This window comes from Argopecten irradians, chromosome 15 (genome assembly GCF_041381155.1).
Source record: "Argopecten irradians isolate NY chromosome 15, Ai_NY, whole genome shotgun sequence".
NCBI classification, from domain to species: domain Eukaryota; kingdom Metazoa; phylum Mollusca; class Bivalvia; order Pectinida; family Pectinidae; genus Argopecten; species Argopecten irradians.
Genome location: NC_091148.1, coordinates 15,031,764 through 15,051,410, shown reverse-complemented (window position 1 = coordinate 15,051,410; position 19,647 = coordinate 15,031,764). Strand labels below are relative to the sequence as shown.

General features: G+C 37.6%; 1 protein-coding gene across 1 annotated transcript; it reads right to left on the bottom strand.

Moving 5' to 3' along the window:
• Positions 1–446: 446 nt before the first annotated feature.
• LOC138309236 (elongation factor 1-alpha) lies at positions 447–19,636 on the bottom strand. The gene is made up of 7 exons (XM_069250391.1): positions 19,530–19,636; positions 16,008–16,199; positions 15,432–15,600; positions 12,895–13,073; positions 9,151–9,430; positions 6,218–6,474; positions 447–1,087 (listed from the first exon to the last, which is right to left on the bottom strand). The coding sequence occupies exons 2-7, from the start codon at positions 16,161–16,163 to the stop codon at positions 734–736; spliced, it is 1,395 nt and encodes a 464-aa protein (XP_069106492.1). The 5' UTR covers positions 16,164–16,199; positions 19,530–19,636; the 3' UTR covers positions 447–733.
• Between the last annotated feature and the right edge of the window lie 11 nt (positions 19,637–19,647).

The following is a 19,647-nucleotide window of genomic DNA, read 5'->3' as shown; positions in this document are numbered from 1 at the left end:
CCATGCAGAACACTAGGACAAGTAGCGATTTATAGGATTTACCTCAATTTCCCCTATTGGGCCCCGCCCCTCCTGTCCCTGTGGGGTCAGAGCCAAAATTTATACAAGTTCTATTCCACTTCCCCCAAGGATGTGTCTGGCCAAATTTGGTTTCAATCCATGCAGAACTCTAGGACAAGTAGCAATTTATAGGATTTACCTCAATTTCCCCTATTGGGCCCCTCCCCTCCTGTCCCCGGGGGGTCAGAGCAAAAATTTATACAAGTTCTGTTCCCCTCCCCCCAAGGATGTTTCTGGCCAAATTTGGTTAAAATCCATGCAGAACTCTATGACTAGTAGCGATTTAAAGGAAATGTTGACGGACAGACGGACGACGGACGCCGCGCCATGACATAAGCTCACCGGCCCTTTGGGCCAGGTGAGCTAAAAAACTCCCACACTTTACATATTTAAATATTTTTTTTATTATTATTAATGCCATTACCTACAGCATTAACATATTTTTCCTTCTCACTTCCTTGCGATGGATTCTGTTGGTAAGAAGTTTTACAGTCCAGTAAATACTGTGCTGTGTATCAATAAAGATTGATTTCATTTGAATTCTCATTATTGTTCTTCCCTTTTTAAATAATTTGACCTTCTTGGACAATCTCTGTTCAAAGTCACTAGAGGTAAAAACGTTTGAACAAATGTTAGGAGAACAGGCTTGGCGGACTGATGGTATAAACTCATTTCATTTTTTGGAGGCCTTTTGGGCAGCTTTGGTAATCTTGCCGGCCTTCTCAGTTTTCTTGACAGCCTTGATGACTCCAACAGCCACAGTTTGACGCATGTCACGAACAGCAAAACGTCCAAGAGGAGCATAGTCGTTAAAGGCTTCAACGCACATGGGCTTAGAGGGTACAAGCTCTACAATGGAAGCGTCTTGGGACTTCAAACATTTGGGGTTGTCCTCAAGCTTCTTTCCAGTACGACGGTCGAGTTTCTCCAAAAGCTCCTTGAACTTGCAGGCAATGTGAGCAGTGTGGCAATCGAGAACAGGGGTGTATCCAGCGTGGATCTCTCCAGGGTGGTTCAGCACAATGACCTAGAATACAAATATATATCAAACATTAAAATTGATGGAAGTCAAATATTATTTGCGTTATAAATGGTCTTTTCGAAGAGAAATGTACAACAATGTAGAATTGTTGAGCAAAATTCTATTGAATTTGATTCAGCAGATATGGAAGAAGTCAATAATGTAAAAAAAAATTACGAACACACGACACGGACAAAAGGAGATTAGAACAGGTCACTTGAATTGAGACTGACTTCATATCAAGTGACCTAACAGGGTTCTCACCACGTCGGGGGAATAAAAAAAAATTCCAAAGTCACTTGCCCCTGGCAAGTAGAGCCCATTAATTCACTTGCCTGAAATTAAATTCTATTTGCCCACAAAAAATACCTTATATTCTATCGCAGTCATATACTGCAGTGTAACTAGAAAATAAAAACTTCTGAATTATTGTATCTAATAAACATTTCTAATTCTATTAGATATTTTCCTTTTAGTATAAGAATAATGACAACAAGTACTCCTTGTAATGGACACCATTACATAGTCCCCCAAACGCATCCCCAATTGCAACAAATCAAGAATGCAGTTGCACAGTGTATATGAACATCTTTTAATTTTGATGTACTTTTATATAGGAATTCAGGTTCTCCTAACATGTACATAACTCGGTGATCATGACCCAGGGCCTGCCATGCCTCGTACCTGCGTATAGTGAGCAACCCAACTTTTCACTCGATAATTTATGAAAAAAAGTGTGCACTATATGCTCAAAAATACCGTAATACAAGGCTATTTTCAGAGGAATTGATTTGGCAGTTATCATGACTGTACGACATCCCTTAAAATGTTAACTCTTAGGCTGCTGCAATGGCTTGTATATTAATGGCTCTCAGTGCTGCATTAATTTTGTAAAATCCAGGTAAATGATAACTTAATTATAAATGATTATATCTTGAAAACTATTTGCATTATGTGAATAAAAGTTATATGAAAATTGTTTGTTATTGCCTAGTTTAAATTGATGCTGTTTATTCCGCAAATATACTTCTCGTTAAACATACAGGTAATAATACAGGTGACTAAAGGTAAAAATATTAGGTTGTATTAAATAATAACAAGAAAACTCGATTAAAATTATGAAATAAAACCAATTTAATCGAGTAACCTTGGTATTAAGAAGCATATGACATCATCCGGTTATAAAGTCTTTGAAAAAATCCAGGTAAAAACTCCTAAAACTAATTAATATTCACACACAAAATCTTGATAATTGTTCATGAAGGAAAGAAGCTAGTTTCCTGTTTAATTTCTGGTCTATCATCACATAGTGTATGCTTTTTCATTATGCACCACATATTATCTCTATCTTAGACCAAGTTACCCTTAAAAGTATTGTTATAGCCCAGGTGAGTCCAGGTAAGTAATTTTCAGTCAGGTGAAAGTTAAGTAGACAATATAATTAGAAAATGATCCTGAACAATCTCTGAAAAATTGTTTTTCAAATGCAGTATGACCAACAGTGGTGTAAATAACTTAATCTGGCTAAAACCCATAGCCGTTATCAACGTAAAATACCTGCATCTTATAAAACGTAATACTGTCATTTTTTGTTCGTCCGTTTTCTTTCAACATGCCGGTCATTGAAGGTAAACTTCGTGTAGATAATATTAATATAATCAAGGACATAGTCATTCAGATCCCCCGCCAATGGAGATATCAAAGCTGAAGTAAGTTTGATTGTGGAGACTTATGTGTATGAAAAAAACCAGGAAAAAGGAAGTTGAGCTAAAGAAAGATGGTGTATAATTCAAGTAGAGTGGGGCTGCAATTGTTGAATCAGGTATACAGCCTTGACATTTATATTAGACTATATACACAAAGATGGGTGGAGTTTTGCAAAGTAACATTTACCATGATATTTTCAGCAACGTTTCCATGGTAACAGAAAAAGTGCAAAAAATGAAAACCTAAAAATAGCAAAAGGTACGACTAGACCTTAAAAAGAATGTGTCTATGAAATATCTCTGCTGGTTTTAGAGTTATGCTCCGGAAATGAACCTGCTACAAAAATATGATATTTTCAGTAATATTTCTTTGGTTACAGAAAAAAGCACGAAAAGTGAAAACCTAAAAATAGCAAAAGGCACTACTAGACCATAAGAACAATGTATCTATGAAGTTTCATGGAAATATCTCTGCTGGTTTTAGAGTTGTGCTCCAGAAAACGATTCTTACGCGAAAATCTGCCATTTTCAGCAATGTTTCCATGGTTACAGAAAAAAGTACAAAAAGTGAAAACCTTAAAATAGCAAAAGGCACTACTAGACCATAAGACTAATGTGCCTATGGAGTTCATTGCAAATATCTCAACCAGTTTTCTAGTTATGCTGCGGAAACGAACCTGGTACAAAATAATATTTTCAGCAATGTTTCCATGGTTACGGAAAAAGTGCAAAAAATGAAAACCTAAAAATAGCAAAAGGCACTACTAGACCATAAGACCAATGTGTCTATGAAGTTTCGTGGAAATAACTCTACTGGTTTTAGAGTTATGCTCCGGAAACGAACCTGGTACAAAATATGATATTTTCAGCAATGTTTCCATGGTTACGGAAACAAAAGATGTTTGTGGCCAATTTGGTTACAATCCATATAGAACTCTAGGACAAGTAGCGATTTATAGGATTTACCTCTATTACCCCTATTGGGCCCTGCCCCTCCTGCCCCCGGGGGGGTCAGAGCCAAAATTTATACAAGATCTGTTCCCATTCCCCCACCGCTGTTTGTGGCCAAATTTGGTTACAATCCATGCAGAACTCTAGGACAAGTAGCAATTTATAGGATTTACCTCCATTTCCCCTATTGGACCACGCCCCTCCTGCCTCCGTGGGGTCAGAGCCGAAATCTATACAGTTCTGTTTCCCTTCCCCCAAGGGTGTTTGTGGCCAAATTTGGTTACAATCCATGTAGAACTCTAGGACAAGTAACGATTTATAGGATTTACCTCTATTTCCCCTATTGGGCCACGCCCCTCCTGCCCCTGGGTGTCAGAGCCAAAATTTATACAAGTTCTGTTCCCCTTCCCAAAAAGATGTTTGTGGCCAAATTTGGTTACAATCCATATAGAACTCTAGGACAAGTAGCGATTTATAGGATTTACCTCTATTACCCCTATTGGGCCCTGCCCCTCCTGCCCCCGGGGGGTCAGAGCCAAAATTTATACAAGATCTGTTCCCATTCCCCCACGGCTGTTTGTGGCCAAATTTGGTTACAATCCATGCAGAACTCTAAGACAAGTAGCGAATTATATAGGATTTACCTCTATTTCCCCTATTGGGCCCTGCCCCTCCTGCCCCGGGGGGGTCAAAGCCAAAATTTATAAAAGTTCTGTTCCTCTTCCCCTAAGGAATGTCTGTGGCCAAATTTGGTTACAATCTATGTGGAACTCTACGACTAGTAGCGATTTAAATTAAATGTTGACGGACGGACAACGCACGCTGCGCCATGACATAAGCTCACCAGCCCTTTGGGCCAGGTGAGCTAAAAATGCAGACTATGAAAACCTAAAAATAGCACAAGGCACTACTAGACCATAAGACCAATGTGTGTATGAAGTTTCGTGGAAATATCTGTACTGGTTTTAGAGTTATGCTCCGGAAACCATTCGTACGGACAGACTGAACCCATTTGTATATCCCCCGCCAACTTCGTTGGGCGGGGGATAATAAATTGTGGACAACTTTATTTTCTATATTGTAATCATCCACAAAAGCGTTTAAAACCAACTAGCTTACATTTATTCATGTTATGCATTAATTTCAACTCGCCTGTGAACGGAGCATTGTCAAAGTCAATCTTGTTGTCTGTCAACACAGCAGCCGGCCCCGCATGGGGGGGGGGCTGCCTCATGTTCTGTGTTGGCATCAGGCACACGCTTATTTATAGGAGAAATTAAAATAACGTTGCCTTCTATTGGATCCCAATCTAAAGTATTTGACCCTTCAAATTTACTTTCAACTTCTGACACATCGCTAGCAAAGAACTGTTCTTTCATCACTTCGATCTAGTATACCATTCAAATTCCTCCACACCTGTGATTATTTTTAGTGTATAATCCCGAGAATATCGAATTTAATGACATTAGAACCAATCGGAAGCATTCTACTTTTGTTTTCAGTCAAATTTTAGCAACAGGAGAGAGATTTGACGATCGGACCGCCGGTTGAAAACTCAGAGTCAAAAAACGTCTTTTTACGCGTGTAGCACTGAGGGCCATTTAAACCAACGCGTATATAACCGCATGTAGCAGTCTAAGGGTGAACTTTCTATTTTGTTATTCCATCATTTTTTTTTTGTTTGTTCTAGATTCCTGAAACCAGATTCCAGCTCCATTATTAGTACCCATGTGCAACTTCCTGCAAGTTGTGCAGAGATCGTTTTTACAGAGAAAAACTCCTTTCTTATTGCTAGAAATAATGGTTAGACAACTAATAATGTAAATTTACTCTAAAAAGCATTTCTATACAACTTAAATGCACTTAATTATTATTGTTTTTATCAGCTTGAATGTCTGAAAAACGTCTCTGAACTGAAGTTACACCTAGCGACCCAGTTATGCTCATTTCAATTTTTTCATTTTTGTGAAAAAAAATTTGTTTCTTACAGTTAAAACTAAATTATTTGTTTTTAGTAATATTTAGGCAGATTTGTTTCCTCAGGTATTAAGTTACAAGTCTCATATAGCATGAGGCTTAGTGCACCAGAAAAATTATGTCCAAAAGTTCACTTTGCTGTCGCTTGCCCAAACTCAAAAACTGGTTGCCCAGGGCATCGGGCAAGTAGATTTTGACACCCCTGATGGTTGAAAATAAGTTAATAGTTGGTTGGGGGGCTGCATCCATGGTGGCCAATACTTATTTCTGACAAAAACAGCTGGTTGTAAACAATGAAATAGACAGCTGCTTTTTCTGGCAACAGGCTTTTAATGAGAACCCTGCCTAAAAATGATATAAATGTGCGCATCTTTATCTATACCATATAAAAAGCAGTGTGATTCCCTGGGACAGTTCTCCATTGGCATACAGAGTCCATAATGTACCCGGCCAGAAAACTTACTAAACTTGGAATAGTATATTTATTTATGTAGCAACTAACCTGGGCATTGAAATGAGCAACACCAGTTGGGGGATCATTTTTGCTGTCTCCAGCAACGTTTCCTCTCTTCAATTCCTTCACGGAGACGTTCTTGACGTTGAATCCAACGTTGTCTCCGGGCAGAGCCTCAGGCAGAGCTTCGTGGTGCATTTCAACAGATTTGACTTCAGTTGACAGTTGAGATGGGGCAAAGGTGACGACCATACCAGGTTTGATGACTCCAGTCTCAACCCTGCCGACAGGCACAGTTCCAATACCTATAGTATACCAATGCAGGCAAAAGTATGAATTAAAAAGTAATGCTCAATTTTACTCATTCTAAATGTTTATTGATGTAATAACTAGGGATGTGATTTTTTTTTTTTAAATACCAATTATCACAATAACCTTTACAATGAGAAACAAGATGTAATTGTGATCGGTGCCATCGCATAAAGTTCCCCAATCTCCACCGATCCTCATTTGACAAGCGTGATCTCCCCTGAATAATGAAGCGACATTGTTTTACCAGTAAATAAATTTTAAGATGCTCCACTGCCGACAGACCATAAATGATAATCATCATTTGAACAATTGGTGTTCAATGGTGTAAATATGACACAAAAAATAAAATAATTGTTTTGCTTTTTTATGCAGTACTTCATTCTAAATAGATTATTAGACATGGTGCCACAGAATTTTTTTCAGAATGTAATGGTGTAACCAAAGAAACAAGGACATAGTCATTCAGATCCCCCGCCAATAGATATCAAAGCTGATCATGAAGTAAGTTTGATTGTGGAGACTTATGTGTATGAAAAAAAAAAAAAAAACAGGACAAAGAAGGAAGTTGAGCTTAAGAAGATGGAGTATAATTCAAGTTGAGCTGGGCTGCAATTGTTGAATCAGGTGTACAGCCTTGACATTTATATTAGACTATATACACAAAGATGGGTGGAGTTTTGCAAAGTAACATTTATCATTAACCATGATATTTTCAGCAATGTTTTCATGGTAACGGAAAAAGTGCAAAAAATGAAAACCTAAAAAATAGCAAAAGGTACTACTAGACCATAAGAACAATGTGTCTATGAAGTTTCATGGAAATATCTCTGCTGGTTTTAGAGTTGTGCTCCGGAAACGATTCTTACACAAAAATCTGCCATTTTCAGCAATGTTTCCATCGTTACAGAAAAAAGTCCAAAAAGTGAAAACCTTAAAATAGCAAAAGGCACTACTAGACCATAAGACTAATGTGCCTATGGAGTTCATTGCATATATCTCAACCAGTTTTCTAGTTATGCTGCGGAAACGAACCGCGTACAAAATAATATTTTCAGCAATGTTTCCATGGTTACGGAAAAAGTGCAAAAAATGCAAACCTTAAAATAGCAAAAGCAAGGTTCATACAGAAATCAAGATATGATATTCAAGGCTTTTCAAGGCCTTTGATGATAAAATTCAAGGCCCTTATAGCCATATTATAAGCATAAGAATTTCATATTGACAAGAAAATAAAAATGTTTCTTTCATGCTTCTAACATTAATCCTTTATATTGATGATATCTGACGAATTTGCAGACAGTTTTAAGTGAACAAATAATTTGAGAAATTTCAATCTAACCATCACGTCATTGTCAAATAAAAACTAGACAGCCATGCTCTTAGTCTTCCGTTATAACTTCAATTTGCTTGAACAAGATTGACATTACAGATGCTACAATTCCTCTAACTTTCCCATACATCGCTATATCTAACTCATAACCATCCCTCTCTCACCCTATCTCAACATTTGTAAGAAGGTCCCGATCTTTTGGAAATTGTACGGTCTCAAAATACCGATATTCAACTATGATTTTACCATCTCAAATTGCCGGTCTTTAACTAAATTTGGCCACAAACACCCTTGGGGGAAGGGAAACAGAACTGTATAGATTTCGGCTCTGACCCCACGGAGGCAGGAGGGGCGTGGTCCAATAGGGGAAATAGAGGTAAATCCTATAAATTGCTACTTGTCCTAGAGTTCTGCATGGATTGTAACTAAATTTGGCCACAAACATCCTTGGGAGAAGGGGAACAGAACTGTATAAATTTTGGCTCTGACCTCCCGGGGGCAGGAGGGGCGGAGCCCAATAGGGAAAATAAGAGGTAAATATTAAAATTCCTTCAGAAAAGAAACAGTGAACCTGTATTCAGAACATGACTTGACATTACAAACCAGGTGAGCGATACAGGCCCTCTATACGACCATTTTTCAAGGCCTTTCAAGGCCATATATCAATTTCAAGGCCTTTCAAGGAAGACACTCAAAATTCAAGGCCTTTTCAAGCCTGTGCGAACCCTGAAAAGGCACTACTAGACCATAAGACCAATGTGTGTATGAAGTTTCGTGGAAATATCTCTACTGGTTTAAGAGTTGTGCTCCGGAAACCATTCGTACGGATGGACGACGGACCCAACCACCCCCCACCCCCCCCCCCGGACGACGGAACCCATTTGTATATCCCCCGCCAACTTCGTTGGACGGGGGATAAAAATACCATTTATCAGCAGTGGAGCAAATACCATTTGTCAACGGAGGAGCATCTTAAATATATTAGGCACTGCTATGTTTATAACACCTGGTTTGTAATGTCAAGTAATGTTCTGAATACAGGTTCATTGTTTTTGGTTTCTGGTCAGATTTGGTTTCAATCCATGCAGAATTCTAGGACGAGTAGCGATTTAAAGGATTTATCTCTATTTCCCCTATTGGGCCCCGCCCCTCCTGCCCCCGGGGGATCAGAGCCAAAATGTATACATGCTCCCTTCCCCATACCCAAAGAATGTTTCTTGTCGGATTTTGTTTCAATTCATGCAGAATTCTAGGAGGAGTAGCGATTTATAGGATTTACCTCTATATCACCTATTGGGCCCCACCTGAAATAATCCCTGTATACAAATATTTTATTTACCTCCAATCTTGTAGACATCCTGGAGTGGAAGTCGGAGAGGTTTGTCATGTGGACGAGAGGGAGGGAGAATGCTGTCGATAGCTTCCAAAAGGGTATTGCCTTTAGCATTTCCTTCCTTCCTCTCAACAGACCATCCCTTATACCAATTCATCTTTGTAGTTGTCTCAAGCATGTTGTCACCGTGCCATCCAGAAATGGGAATAAAAGCTACAGTCTTGGGGTTGTAACCAACCTTCTTGATGTAAGCACTTACTTCTTTCTGGATTTCATTGAAACGACCCTGAAAAAACAATACCAATGATGTAGGTAAACCAAAGTAAAATGCTAACAAGCAAATTTGTGGAATTTCAATCCCCTGCTTTCAGGACACATTGTAGATTAACATTATTAGGTTAGGGGTAACCTTGGTTTTAACATGAAAAACTAAGCTGAAGTCTTATTCGGAAGTAAGATGTGTGAAATAATGTCAGCTGAAAGTGACAATTAAACTTGGCCAAGCCCTTAAGGCATTTGATCTTGTTACAAAGATTGAACGAAATTGGTTAATATTTATTACAGTTATTGCAGAAAATGACCTTTATTAAATGAAAGGGCCATAACTCTGCTAACCTCTTAAGGCATTCAACTTTGTGAGTTATTACACAGAAACTGCAGAAAAATAATATTTGTAAATTAAAGGGCCATAACTCTGATAAATAACTTCCGCTGAAAGAGTTGATCGAACCTTGCCAGGCACTTAAGGCATTCCCCCTTGTTACCAAGTTTGAAGAAAATCTGTTAATATTTAATACAGTTATTGTGCGGAAGTAGCAGAAACTTGACTTTTTTTAAAATTTAAATTTAAGCAAAGGGCCATAACTCCGCTTAATAAGGTCCATCGACAGTCGTGATCCAACTTGACAAAGCCCTTAAGGCATTTAACCTGGTCACCAAGTTTGAAGAAAATCAAGTTTACATTTGTTAGTTGCTGTACGCAAAATAATGAAGTGTTACAGACGGACAAACCCAAATTCCCCGTTTCGGAAAAAACAGGGATAATAAGCCTCCTTCTTTTCGAGGCCTCATTTCTTCTTGTTCCCAGCCCTACCATTTGTATTATTTTCTGTCTAAAAGTCTTTTGAGATACAACATTGCAGCTATCTATAAGGATGCTACCTGTCAAATTTTGTTAAATTCTAACCAGAGATTATGGAGAAGAAGTTGAATGGTTTTGGAGTTACAACCTGGAATAGAAACTATGACAGACCCAAATTTAACAAGTACTCATTGTAATGGACACATTACACCATTACATAGTCCCCCAAATGCACCCCCAATTGCAACAAATCAAGAATGCAGTTGCACAGTGTATATGAACATCTTAAAGAGAATTTTGATGTACTTTTATATAGGAATTCAGGTTCTCCTAAAATGTACATAACTCGGTGATCATGACCTTGTCATGCCTTGCACCTGCGTTTAGTGCGCACCCCAACTTTTCACTGTGCACTATATGCTCAAAAATACCGTAATACAAGGCTATTTTGAGAGGAATTGATTTGGCAGTTATGACTGTATGGCATCCCTTAAAATTTGAGGTTAAAACCCCTTTATTCTAATTTTTATTGAAATCGGACCAAAATATAAAAAGTTAGCCCAGCGACCATCTTGGAATATCAAAAATATTTACGACAAGGAGCCGCAAAGCTTGGCATTATCCCCCGCGCCCAGTTGTGTATGAAAGCTCAAACATAAAATAAATGAAGCTCATTGTAACTAAGAGTTTAAAATGAAAGATTCCCATTAGCAAAAGGCACAACTAGAGCACTAGCCTAACATGTACAGAAAGTTTCGTGTAGCCAAGTTGAATGCCTGAAATAGAAAGGAAACTTTAATATGGTATTTTTGAATAAGTTTCCATAGTAACAGAAAAAGTATCGAAAATGAAAGGTTCCCATTAGCAAAAGGCACAACTAGAGCACTAGCCTAACATGTACAGAAAGTTTCGTGTAGCAAGTTGAATGGTTTTCGATTATAGCCCGGAATAGAAAGGAAACTTTAAATAATGGTATTTTTTAATAAATTTCCATGGTAACAGAAAAAGTATTGAAAATGGAAGGTTCCCATTAGAAAAAGGCACAACTAGAGCACTAGCCTAACATGTACAGAAAGTTTCGTGTAGCCAAGTTGAACGGTTTTCGAGTTATAGCCCGGAATAGAAAGGAAACTTTAATAATATGGTATTTTTGAATAAGTTTCCATGGTAACAGAAAAAGTATCGAAAATGAAAGGTTCCCATTAGCAAAAGGCACAACTAGAGCACTAGCCTAACATGTACAGAAAGTCTCGTGTAGCCAAGTTGAACGGTTTAGGAGTTATAGCCCGGAAACGATACTCGGACGGACGGACGGACGGACAGAGCCCAAATCAATATCCCCCGCAAACGCGTTTCGCGGGGGATAAAAATGTTTTTATGTTGATTGCCATCCCTTAAAACCCCTAAAGACAAATTTTCATCGAGGTCGGAGATCGAAACCTGATGAACAGGAAGTGAGGCAGCGGCCATCTTGGAATAGCAAAATCTGTACAAAAATGTTTGCATGTTGTTCGTCATCCTTTAAAACCCCTACATACTAATTTTCTTTGAGATCGGAGACTGAAACCTGAAAACAGGAAGTGGGCCAGCAGCCATCTTGGAATACCAACAAGAGGCCCAGAGGGCCTGTATCGCTCACCTGGTTTGTAATGCCAAGTAATGTTCTGAATACAGGTTCTTTGTTTCTTTTCTGAAGGAATATTAATATTAACCTCTAAATCCCCTCTTGGACCCCACCCCTCCCGCCCCAAGGGGGTCAGAGCGAAAATTTATACAAGTTCTGTTCCCCTTCTTCCAAGGATGTTATGGCCAAATTTGGTCACAATCCAAAACAAAACTCTAGGACAAGAAGTGATTTATAGGATTTACCTCTATTTCCCCTATTGGGCCCCACCCGTCCTGCCCTCCGGGGGCCAGAGTCAAAATTTATACGAGTTCTGTTCCCCTTCCCCCAAGGATGTTTGTTGCCAAATTTGGTTACAAACCATGCAGAACTCTAGGACTAGTAGCGATTTAAAGGATTTACCTCTATTTCCCCTATTGGGCCCCGCCCCTCCTGCCCCCGGGGGACCAGAGCCAAAATTTATACAAGTTCTGTTCCCCTTCCCCCAAGGATGTTTGTGGCCAAATTTGGTTACAATCCATGTAGAACTCTATGACTAGTAGCGATTTAAAGGATTTACCTCTATTTCCCCTATTGGGCCCCGCCCCTCCTGCCCCCGACGGACCAGAGCCAAAATTTAGACAAGTTCTGTTCCCCTTCCCCCAAGGATGTTTGTGGCCAAATTTGGTTACATTCCATTCAGAACTCTATCACTAGTAGCGATTATAAGGAAATGTTGACGGACAGACGGACGCCGCGCCATGACATAAAAAAAGGAAATGGGCACTGGCGGCCATCTTGGACTTCCGGTTTTAAAAAACAAACCTTTATGCACAATCCCACACCCTAATGAGTATGTGTATGAAGTTTCGTGATAATCGGCCCAGTAGTTTCTGAGAAAAGCTGCGGAAACCCGCGCGGCAGAAGTGGAAGAAATAAGAATAAGAATAATAATAATAAGAAACGGAGCAAAAACAATATGTCCCCCCACTTCGTTTGGGGGACATAATATATCCTACAAATATGTTTTCACAAGGGATAATTATGTTGTGAAAACATGCTTTACCTCGCTATATGGTGGCTCGGTGTTGTCCATCTTGTTGATGGCAACTATCATCTGCTTTACACCAAGCGTGTAGGCGAGCAGGGCGTGTTCACGGGTCTGACCGTTCTTGGAAATACCAGCTTCAAATTCTCCAACACCGGCAGCAATGATGAGTACGGCACAATCGGCTTGGGAGGTTCCTAAGCAAAAAATGTATAGCATTGATAAATTCATCTGACCGTATAGCATTGATAAATTCATCTGACCATCCTTTGACCATCCTGAAAATATGTTTGGAATAGTGATTTCTTTAGGTACATTTTGGGCCAAAAAAACCCCCCTTGCTGTTGAGAAATTTTGCTGTATTTTCATAATTGAATGCAAAATCTTTTCCCAAATAAAGAAAATCTATATTAGATATACACCTTTCAAGAGCCCCATAATTACATACTATGAAAATTACTGAATTTTTTACATTTACCACAAATTATATAAGAAATACTCGGCAACAGTTCTTCAGTGACATTTATAAAACGGAATATTTAGTACACAATACAATCACTGTTGATTTTATCTTTTTCTCAACAACACTTGTTTCTATATACATAACGCTAGCGCTTTCTCGGCTCATGCCGGTCTTCAGGGGTTTGAATTCTTTTATTAGTAAAACATGACGTCATAGTAAGATTACGTCATAACATGGTACATAAAGATAACTAACACCTCTTAGTATAATGGGACAGCCACAATCAGTGACTTTGGCCGGGTCAATCTAGTTTACCTGTATTTTTTTAGGGGAGAGAGGCTGTAGAGAAAGTCTGTAGAGTGTGTGTGTATACACAAACATACGTATACCCCAGCTGCAGGCCGTGTGCAAAAAGTCAAAACATACGTGGGATTTATAAGATGCCTAAACTGACCTATATTTAGGACTTTTAATAAGTGGTTAGCAATTTTATTACTGCAGAATTAACAAGCTACAAGGTTAGTGACATATTCAACCGTATTGATAAATATTATTAGCCATCAGCTTGGATCTGGTACCATACTGTACAGGTAGTGAGTTTACTCGCAATGTGATTGTTGCAAGCTAACATACGTATCCGCTAGCCAATTGTTGTTGATTGTTAATGATCTCAAACACACAAATTACTTATTGTGACAATTTTAAACAAATAGATTCAAATCTTTTTAAATGTTCCTGATTACTATTCATGTGTAATATCTCAAAACATTGACATGTGCACGGAGTACGGCGGACCGGACCGTCGATGTTTTAGACATCCGCAAGATATTTTAGTTTCAGGTTAAGGTGGCCAATTAAAGAAAACACATGATGCGGTTTTAATGTGTTATTTTTTCTTAATATATCACTTCTTTGTGCAAGTTGTCAAGCATTTTAGGGGAATATTTTGCATTGAAATTATCACATTCATACATCGTTTCCCCCCACAATTTTTGATGCGCAAAATATACTGATAGTAGATTTTTTTCCCAGCATTTTCAGCCCTAAAAAGTACCTGCGCAAATTACACTGGTGTGAAAATTATACCAGTTTTTACGATATGATTTTACCATCTCAAATTGCCGATCTTTAACTATGAATTGCCTTGAACAATATCTAAAGAAAACCATTAAACTAAACCAATTCACTGTCAGAATTTAATATGATATCAAAATGCAGTCATCATTATTTTCCTCACCTTCTCACGATAGACAGGCTCACCGCCATGTTTTTGTAGCCGGCTAGTGATGCTGACTGATCCAGCTCAGTGATCTGTCTATATCTTATTATAACTTCACCCCTCATAAATGACTAACCCACAGAAGACCCTGATTCTTCTTTTATTAGATAGTGATAAAACCAGATGTGTTCCGAGTGTCATATTACCGATAACAGGTGGTACATTCTAGAGACTCCACAAACGTCATTTTCATTTTGTTGTCAATATGCCGTGATAAGGGTTAAGAAATTTTTTAACGATTTTTCTGCAATTAACCACCAAAATTAGAAGATGTCTTTGATAGATTAAGTAAATTCAAGGCCTATAATTATGTTTTCCAAGGCCTTTCAAGCCCATATATCAATTTCAAGGCCTTTCAAGGCAGACACTCAAAATTCAAGGCCTTTTCAAACCTGTGCGAACCCTGTACAATCCGATTAAAATACAGATCCTTATAACCATTCCGTTAAATATAGGATCTGACAAAATCCCATAGGAGGTCACGTCCAGATGACCTTTATACCACGCGGAATTCATACCAAATCCATTTTCTACACTTTGCTACATCAATTGACAATGATATTTCGTCCTAGTATATATATACAATTAGTTTTGTTGTGCTCCAAAATAACCAAAATAATTCTTACAGTTTTTCAAAATATTTCGTTCCCTTAAATTCACTGTCAAAATTTTGAAGTAGCAATTTGATTGGCTATTTTCAAAGGTCACCTGGACATGACCCCTAATGGGATTTTCTCAGATCCTCTTATCAAATGTAGTGATAGTAAGGATCTGTATTTTAATCAGATTGCAAAACATAGTATTCAACATTACCAGTGATCATGTTTTTGATGAAATCTCTGTGACCCGGGGCATCAATGATGGTTACGACGTATTTACTCGACTCAAACTTCCATAAAGCAATATCAATGGTGATACCACGTTCACGTTCAGCCTTCAGTTTGTCCAACACCCAGGCATACTTGAAGGAACCCTTTCCCATCTGAAAATGGTAAAATTTAGCTTGCAAACATATCACCTACCTACCAAGCCAGATTACTCTACCATATGCAAATACACTTCTGAACAATATAAGATTGAATTTTAATAGTAAAAAAAGTTCTGGTCCCAATTTCTTGTCACCAAAGTGTAGTTTTATCTCTTATGTAACTTGGTAAAATTGGCAAAGTTCACCTTGCCCCCCCCCCTTTAATACTCACGAGTCAAAGAGCTTTTAATATCTTATTCACTACCTAAAGTTACCAATATTCAGAGATTGTAACACTTTCAAGAGGTTTTAATTTTATATTTACATGAAATTGGGAAAGCTAAGCTAAATTTCTGCAGGGAAAGATTTGGCCCCAAATAAATCAGTTACGCCAAATAGAGCACACATAACTATGAACTTACCTCCTGAGCTTCCTTCTCGAACTTATCAATGGTTCTCTTGTCGATACCACCACATTTGTAGATCAAGTGACCAGTACTTGTCGACTTGCCAGAGTCGACATGGCCAATGACCACGATGTTAATATGTATTTTTTCTTTATTATCTCCTTTACCCATGGTTGTTTCTCTGTTGTTTCAACAAGGTAAGGGAATCTGCAAAGTAAAACATTCTATTTATACAAGTGGTTTCTTATTCCATATATTAGTCCTCCTGAGGGAGAACATATCTATTAACTTCAAACAGTAAAAATCTTTTTCACAAATTTTCAACCAGCTAATTTAATGCTTGATCAAATTAATGATCCACCAAGTGTGGCATCTGCCTCCCTCAGTTGGTATGAAAGCCCAAATACATGTATATTTCAACAAGCTCAAAGTAAGACTCCAGAACTTTGAATACCAATTTTGACCAAAAAACACCAAGAATTCCATTTAAGTGAATGTGAATTTTCGTTGCAATTGAATAAGAATTAAAAATACTAAAGTTATTGAGCAGAAACCAGCAAATATTTAGCAACTGGAACTTTTTACGAATACTTGCATGTAATGCTGCTAATGCGGTCACCTATCAAATCTAAAAACCTTTTGAAAAAAAAACATTGCTCGCTGCAATTTAGTTATGTTCGTATATTTAATGATCTGGATTATTTTAGTTTTTTTTCATTAGCCTGGTAGTGTCCAATATATAAAAGGATCATATTGTGGATTGATAATTGGAACGACATCGACATGAGAATTGTTCACATCAAGATTATTTTTGGTGTCGGGAATTTTTGTACCGAAACATTTTCGTACCGGAGACATTTTCGTACCGGGGAATTTTCGTCCGGGTATTTTCGTACCGAAAATTTTTATTTCGTTTTTAGTGTTCCATTTAATTTTATTGATGATTAGTCTTGTCAACAACATTATTTTGATTATTTCAGGCGATTACAGACCTGTACACATTATTCAGTTTACGAAACTACGTAGTCTCTACGTACATGTGTTGTTAACTTGCTGGCACGTGTCAGCGTCGTTGTAGTAATTACGTTGTCATCTAGAGCCCTTGGGGTTTAATTGGGTGCTTGTTTAATGAATTACAAGTACATATATAGAACAAAATGAAACTGATGAAAATGTTATCATGATTAGCTAAAGATGGACATGGGTCAATATCTCAATAGCAGACAATTTTCGTCCTTGATGTTTATCTCTTAATCAAATATAATGCACGAAACAGAGACATAAATTTCGGCAAGTAATAAGTCTATTTAGGACAGCATAAAGAATAGCTTCTAGGTTTAAATTAAGCAAAATAATAATAAAAGTTAGATCTATTAAACGATTTTGAAGAAAACATGTCACTGTCAAATGTCCTTCCAAAACGTACACGTATGTATCAATTTCTCACATTGAATAATATAATGGTTATTGAGTTATTTCTTCAAATACTTGAACCAATATAGCACACATTAATCAGAAAAATGTTTAAAGAAGTCTATCTAATCTTTACAATGAATACTATTCTTTCTATGCATGTCATTATCGTTACAGTACAGCACTAGAAATTGTTGAAAATGTTTGCCTGTCCTTAGTTATGGCAACATAAACCTCAATCATCGTCATTTTTAATTAAAGGAGGATGTTAAATAAACCAAGGACTTGTAAATCCTTGAATAACCGAAAACCCTATACATAATGAAGATGTATGTATCACAAAATTACTTTCTTAGTAGTAACCGGTTGCTTGTGCCAAAGCCTTTCTACTTTTTGTAAAACAGGTCTGTAACCCCTAGAAAGTAACTTTCGAACAGAAGTTCAATAGAGAGACAATGAAGATTGAGAATAAACGGATTGCGTCAATTTACACATTAGAAAAAATATAATTTACTGGCGCATATTTCAACTTGCGAGGTACTGTGAAAAAACAGGATGACCCTAGCAATATATAAATTCAACATACATATATGTGTAACGATTGTAGAACACAGTTTGATACTGACGTGCTCCCGTGCACGTGGCTGTTCCTTTGATCAATCAGTCAGTCAGGTATAATTGACAGGCACGTGAAGTGTATGACTCCTCCCCCATTGAATATCATTGGCTGGCGAGCTCTCACCACACGTGTCAGTCAATATAATATTACAGGTGATTGACAAGGCGGTTTCCTCAACCGACCGGTGACTCAGCTACCTTTTCTTTAAGACATGTTTCTAAAATAAATGGCATTTTGTATGATTTTTAAATCATGGTTCACCAGAAAATCTACTTGGTTCAGCAGATAATCTACGACTTGAATTTGTGTCAAACTAAGTACTGTTAGATACGTCATGTAATATATGTTACTACCAAGCACTGACTGCCGCGATGTCTGAAAAGCTAAATACTGTACGCAAAAGAAATCGTCCATTGTAATTCATAGAGTAACTCAATACATCCACAGCATTAATAACACAACATTATATCATGTAAGTATATCAATAGTTTTGCGGTACGAAATTTCCCCGGTACGAAAATTCTCCGGCGGTACGAAAATTCTCCGGTACGAAAATTCCCGTATTCTTATTTTTGCTTGGTTTCATTTGTTATAGTGGTATGTCCGTAAGGATTGGCCAGACGTTTATATGTCTAGTAGTACTTCAAGAATAGTATCATGTGATCTATCGCATAACTTTTATATATATTGACAGTGATATTGTAATCTGTTAGGGCCTTCGCTATGATCACACTTGCTACCCAAAACCCACGTGGTTGACCAATATAAGGCCGCCATATTGGATTTGTAATTCAGACATTTTTTGTTGTTGTTGTGCAATCCTATTAAACGAGAATAATGAATTAATTATCGTATGTAAATGTCCAACGGCACGTACATATAAAACTAGGAATAACAAATCTAATACAAGAAATATTCAAATTAGTAAAATGTTCACATACTAGTATACCAGTTGAAATTGTATTCATATTGATAGACTGCAGTAAAGATTGACTATAAAATATATTCGCGTAAACATAGAAAATGATTCCTGGTCACACACTTCCAAAACTACTGCAAAAGACGGAGATACAAGAAACTCGAGAAATAATGAAATGTTCGGAAATATTTGTCAAATATGGCTGCCGATGCAATTTTCTAGTTTCTGTTCCAATAAATCATTTTATGACATATGTCGAAATTCATACAATAAACTGAACTATACATCAATAAAAAATTAATATGATTGAAAAATCTATTCTACTAGCGTTACCAAATACCATTACTACAATATCGGTCAGTAAGACTGCGCCATTACGCCGGTATGTCGACGTGGATGGTTTTATCATTTTACTAAAAAGTTCGAAAAATCATGTAAGTACACATCAATCGGTAAATATATCAGTATAAATTGATCAATGTGCGTCTTTTCCTTAAATATATTATATAAAAAGTCATAGATGATAAACACATCAGAAGATTGAAACAGATTTAAGCTCGACACATTTACAACCACATATACTCACAGTCACGCCACAGCAGAAAAGGAAGGCCCGTCGGTATCACGTGGGCAATAATAGAGTTCGGGAGATGCGCACACAGTGATGTTGACGTCACTGCCTTATTTGTGAGCTTATCTAGGTC

Excerpts from the sequence above, each read along its gene's own strand:
- LOC138309236 (XM_069250391.1), bottom strand. The coding sequence starts at position 16,163 with ATGGGTAAAGGAGATAATAAAGAAAAAATACATATTAACATCGTGGTC. Across the intron at positions 13,074-15,431 it reads CATCAAAAACATGATCACTG|GAACCTCCCAAGCCGATTGT; the intron begins GTAATGTTGAAT and ends TTTTTTGCTTAG. Across the intron at positions 6,475-9,150 it reads GGATGTCTACAAGATTGGAG|GTATTGGAACTGTGCCTGTC; the intron begins GTAAATAAAATA and ends GGTATACTATAG.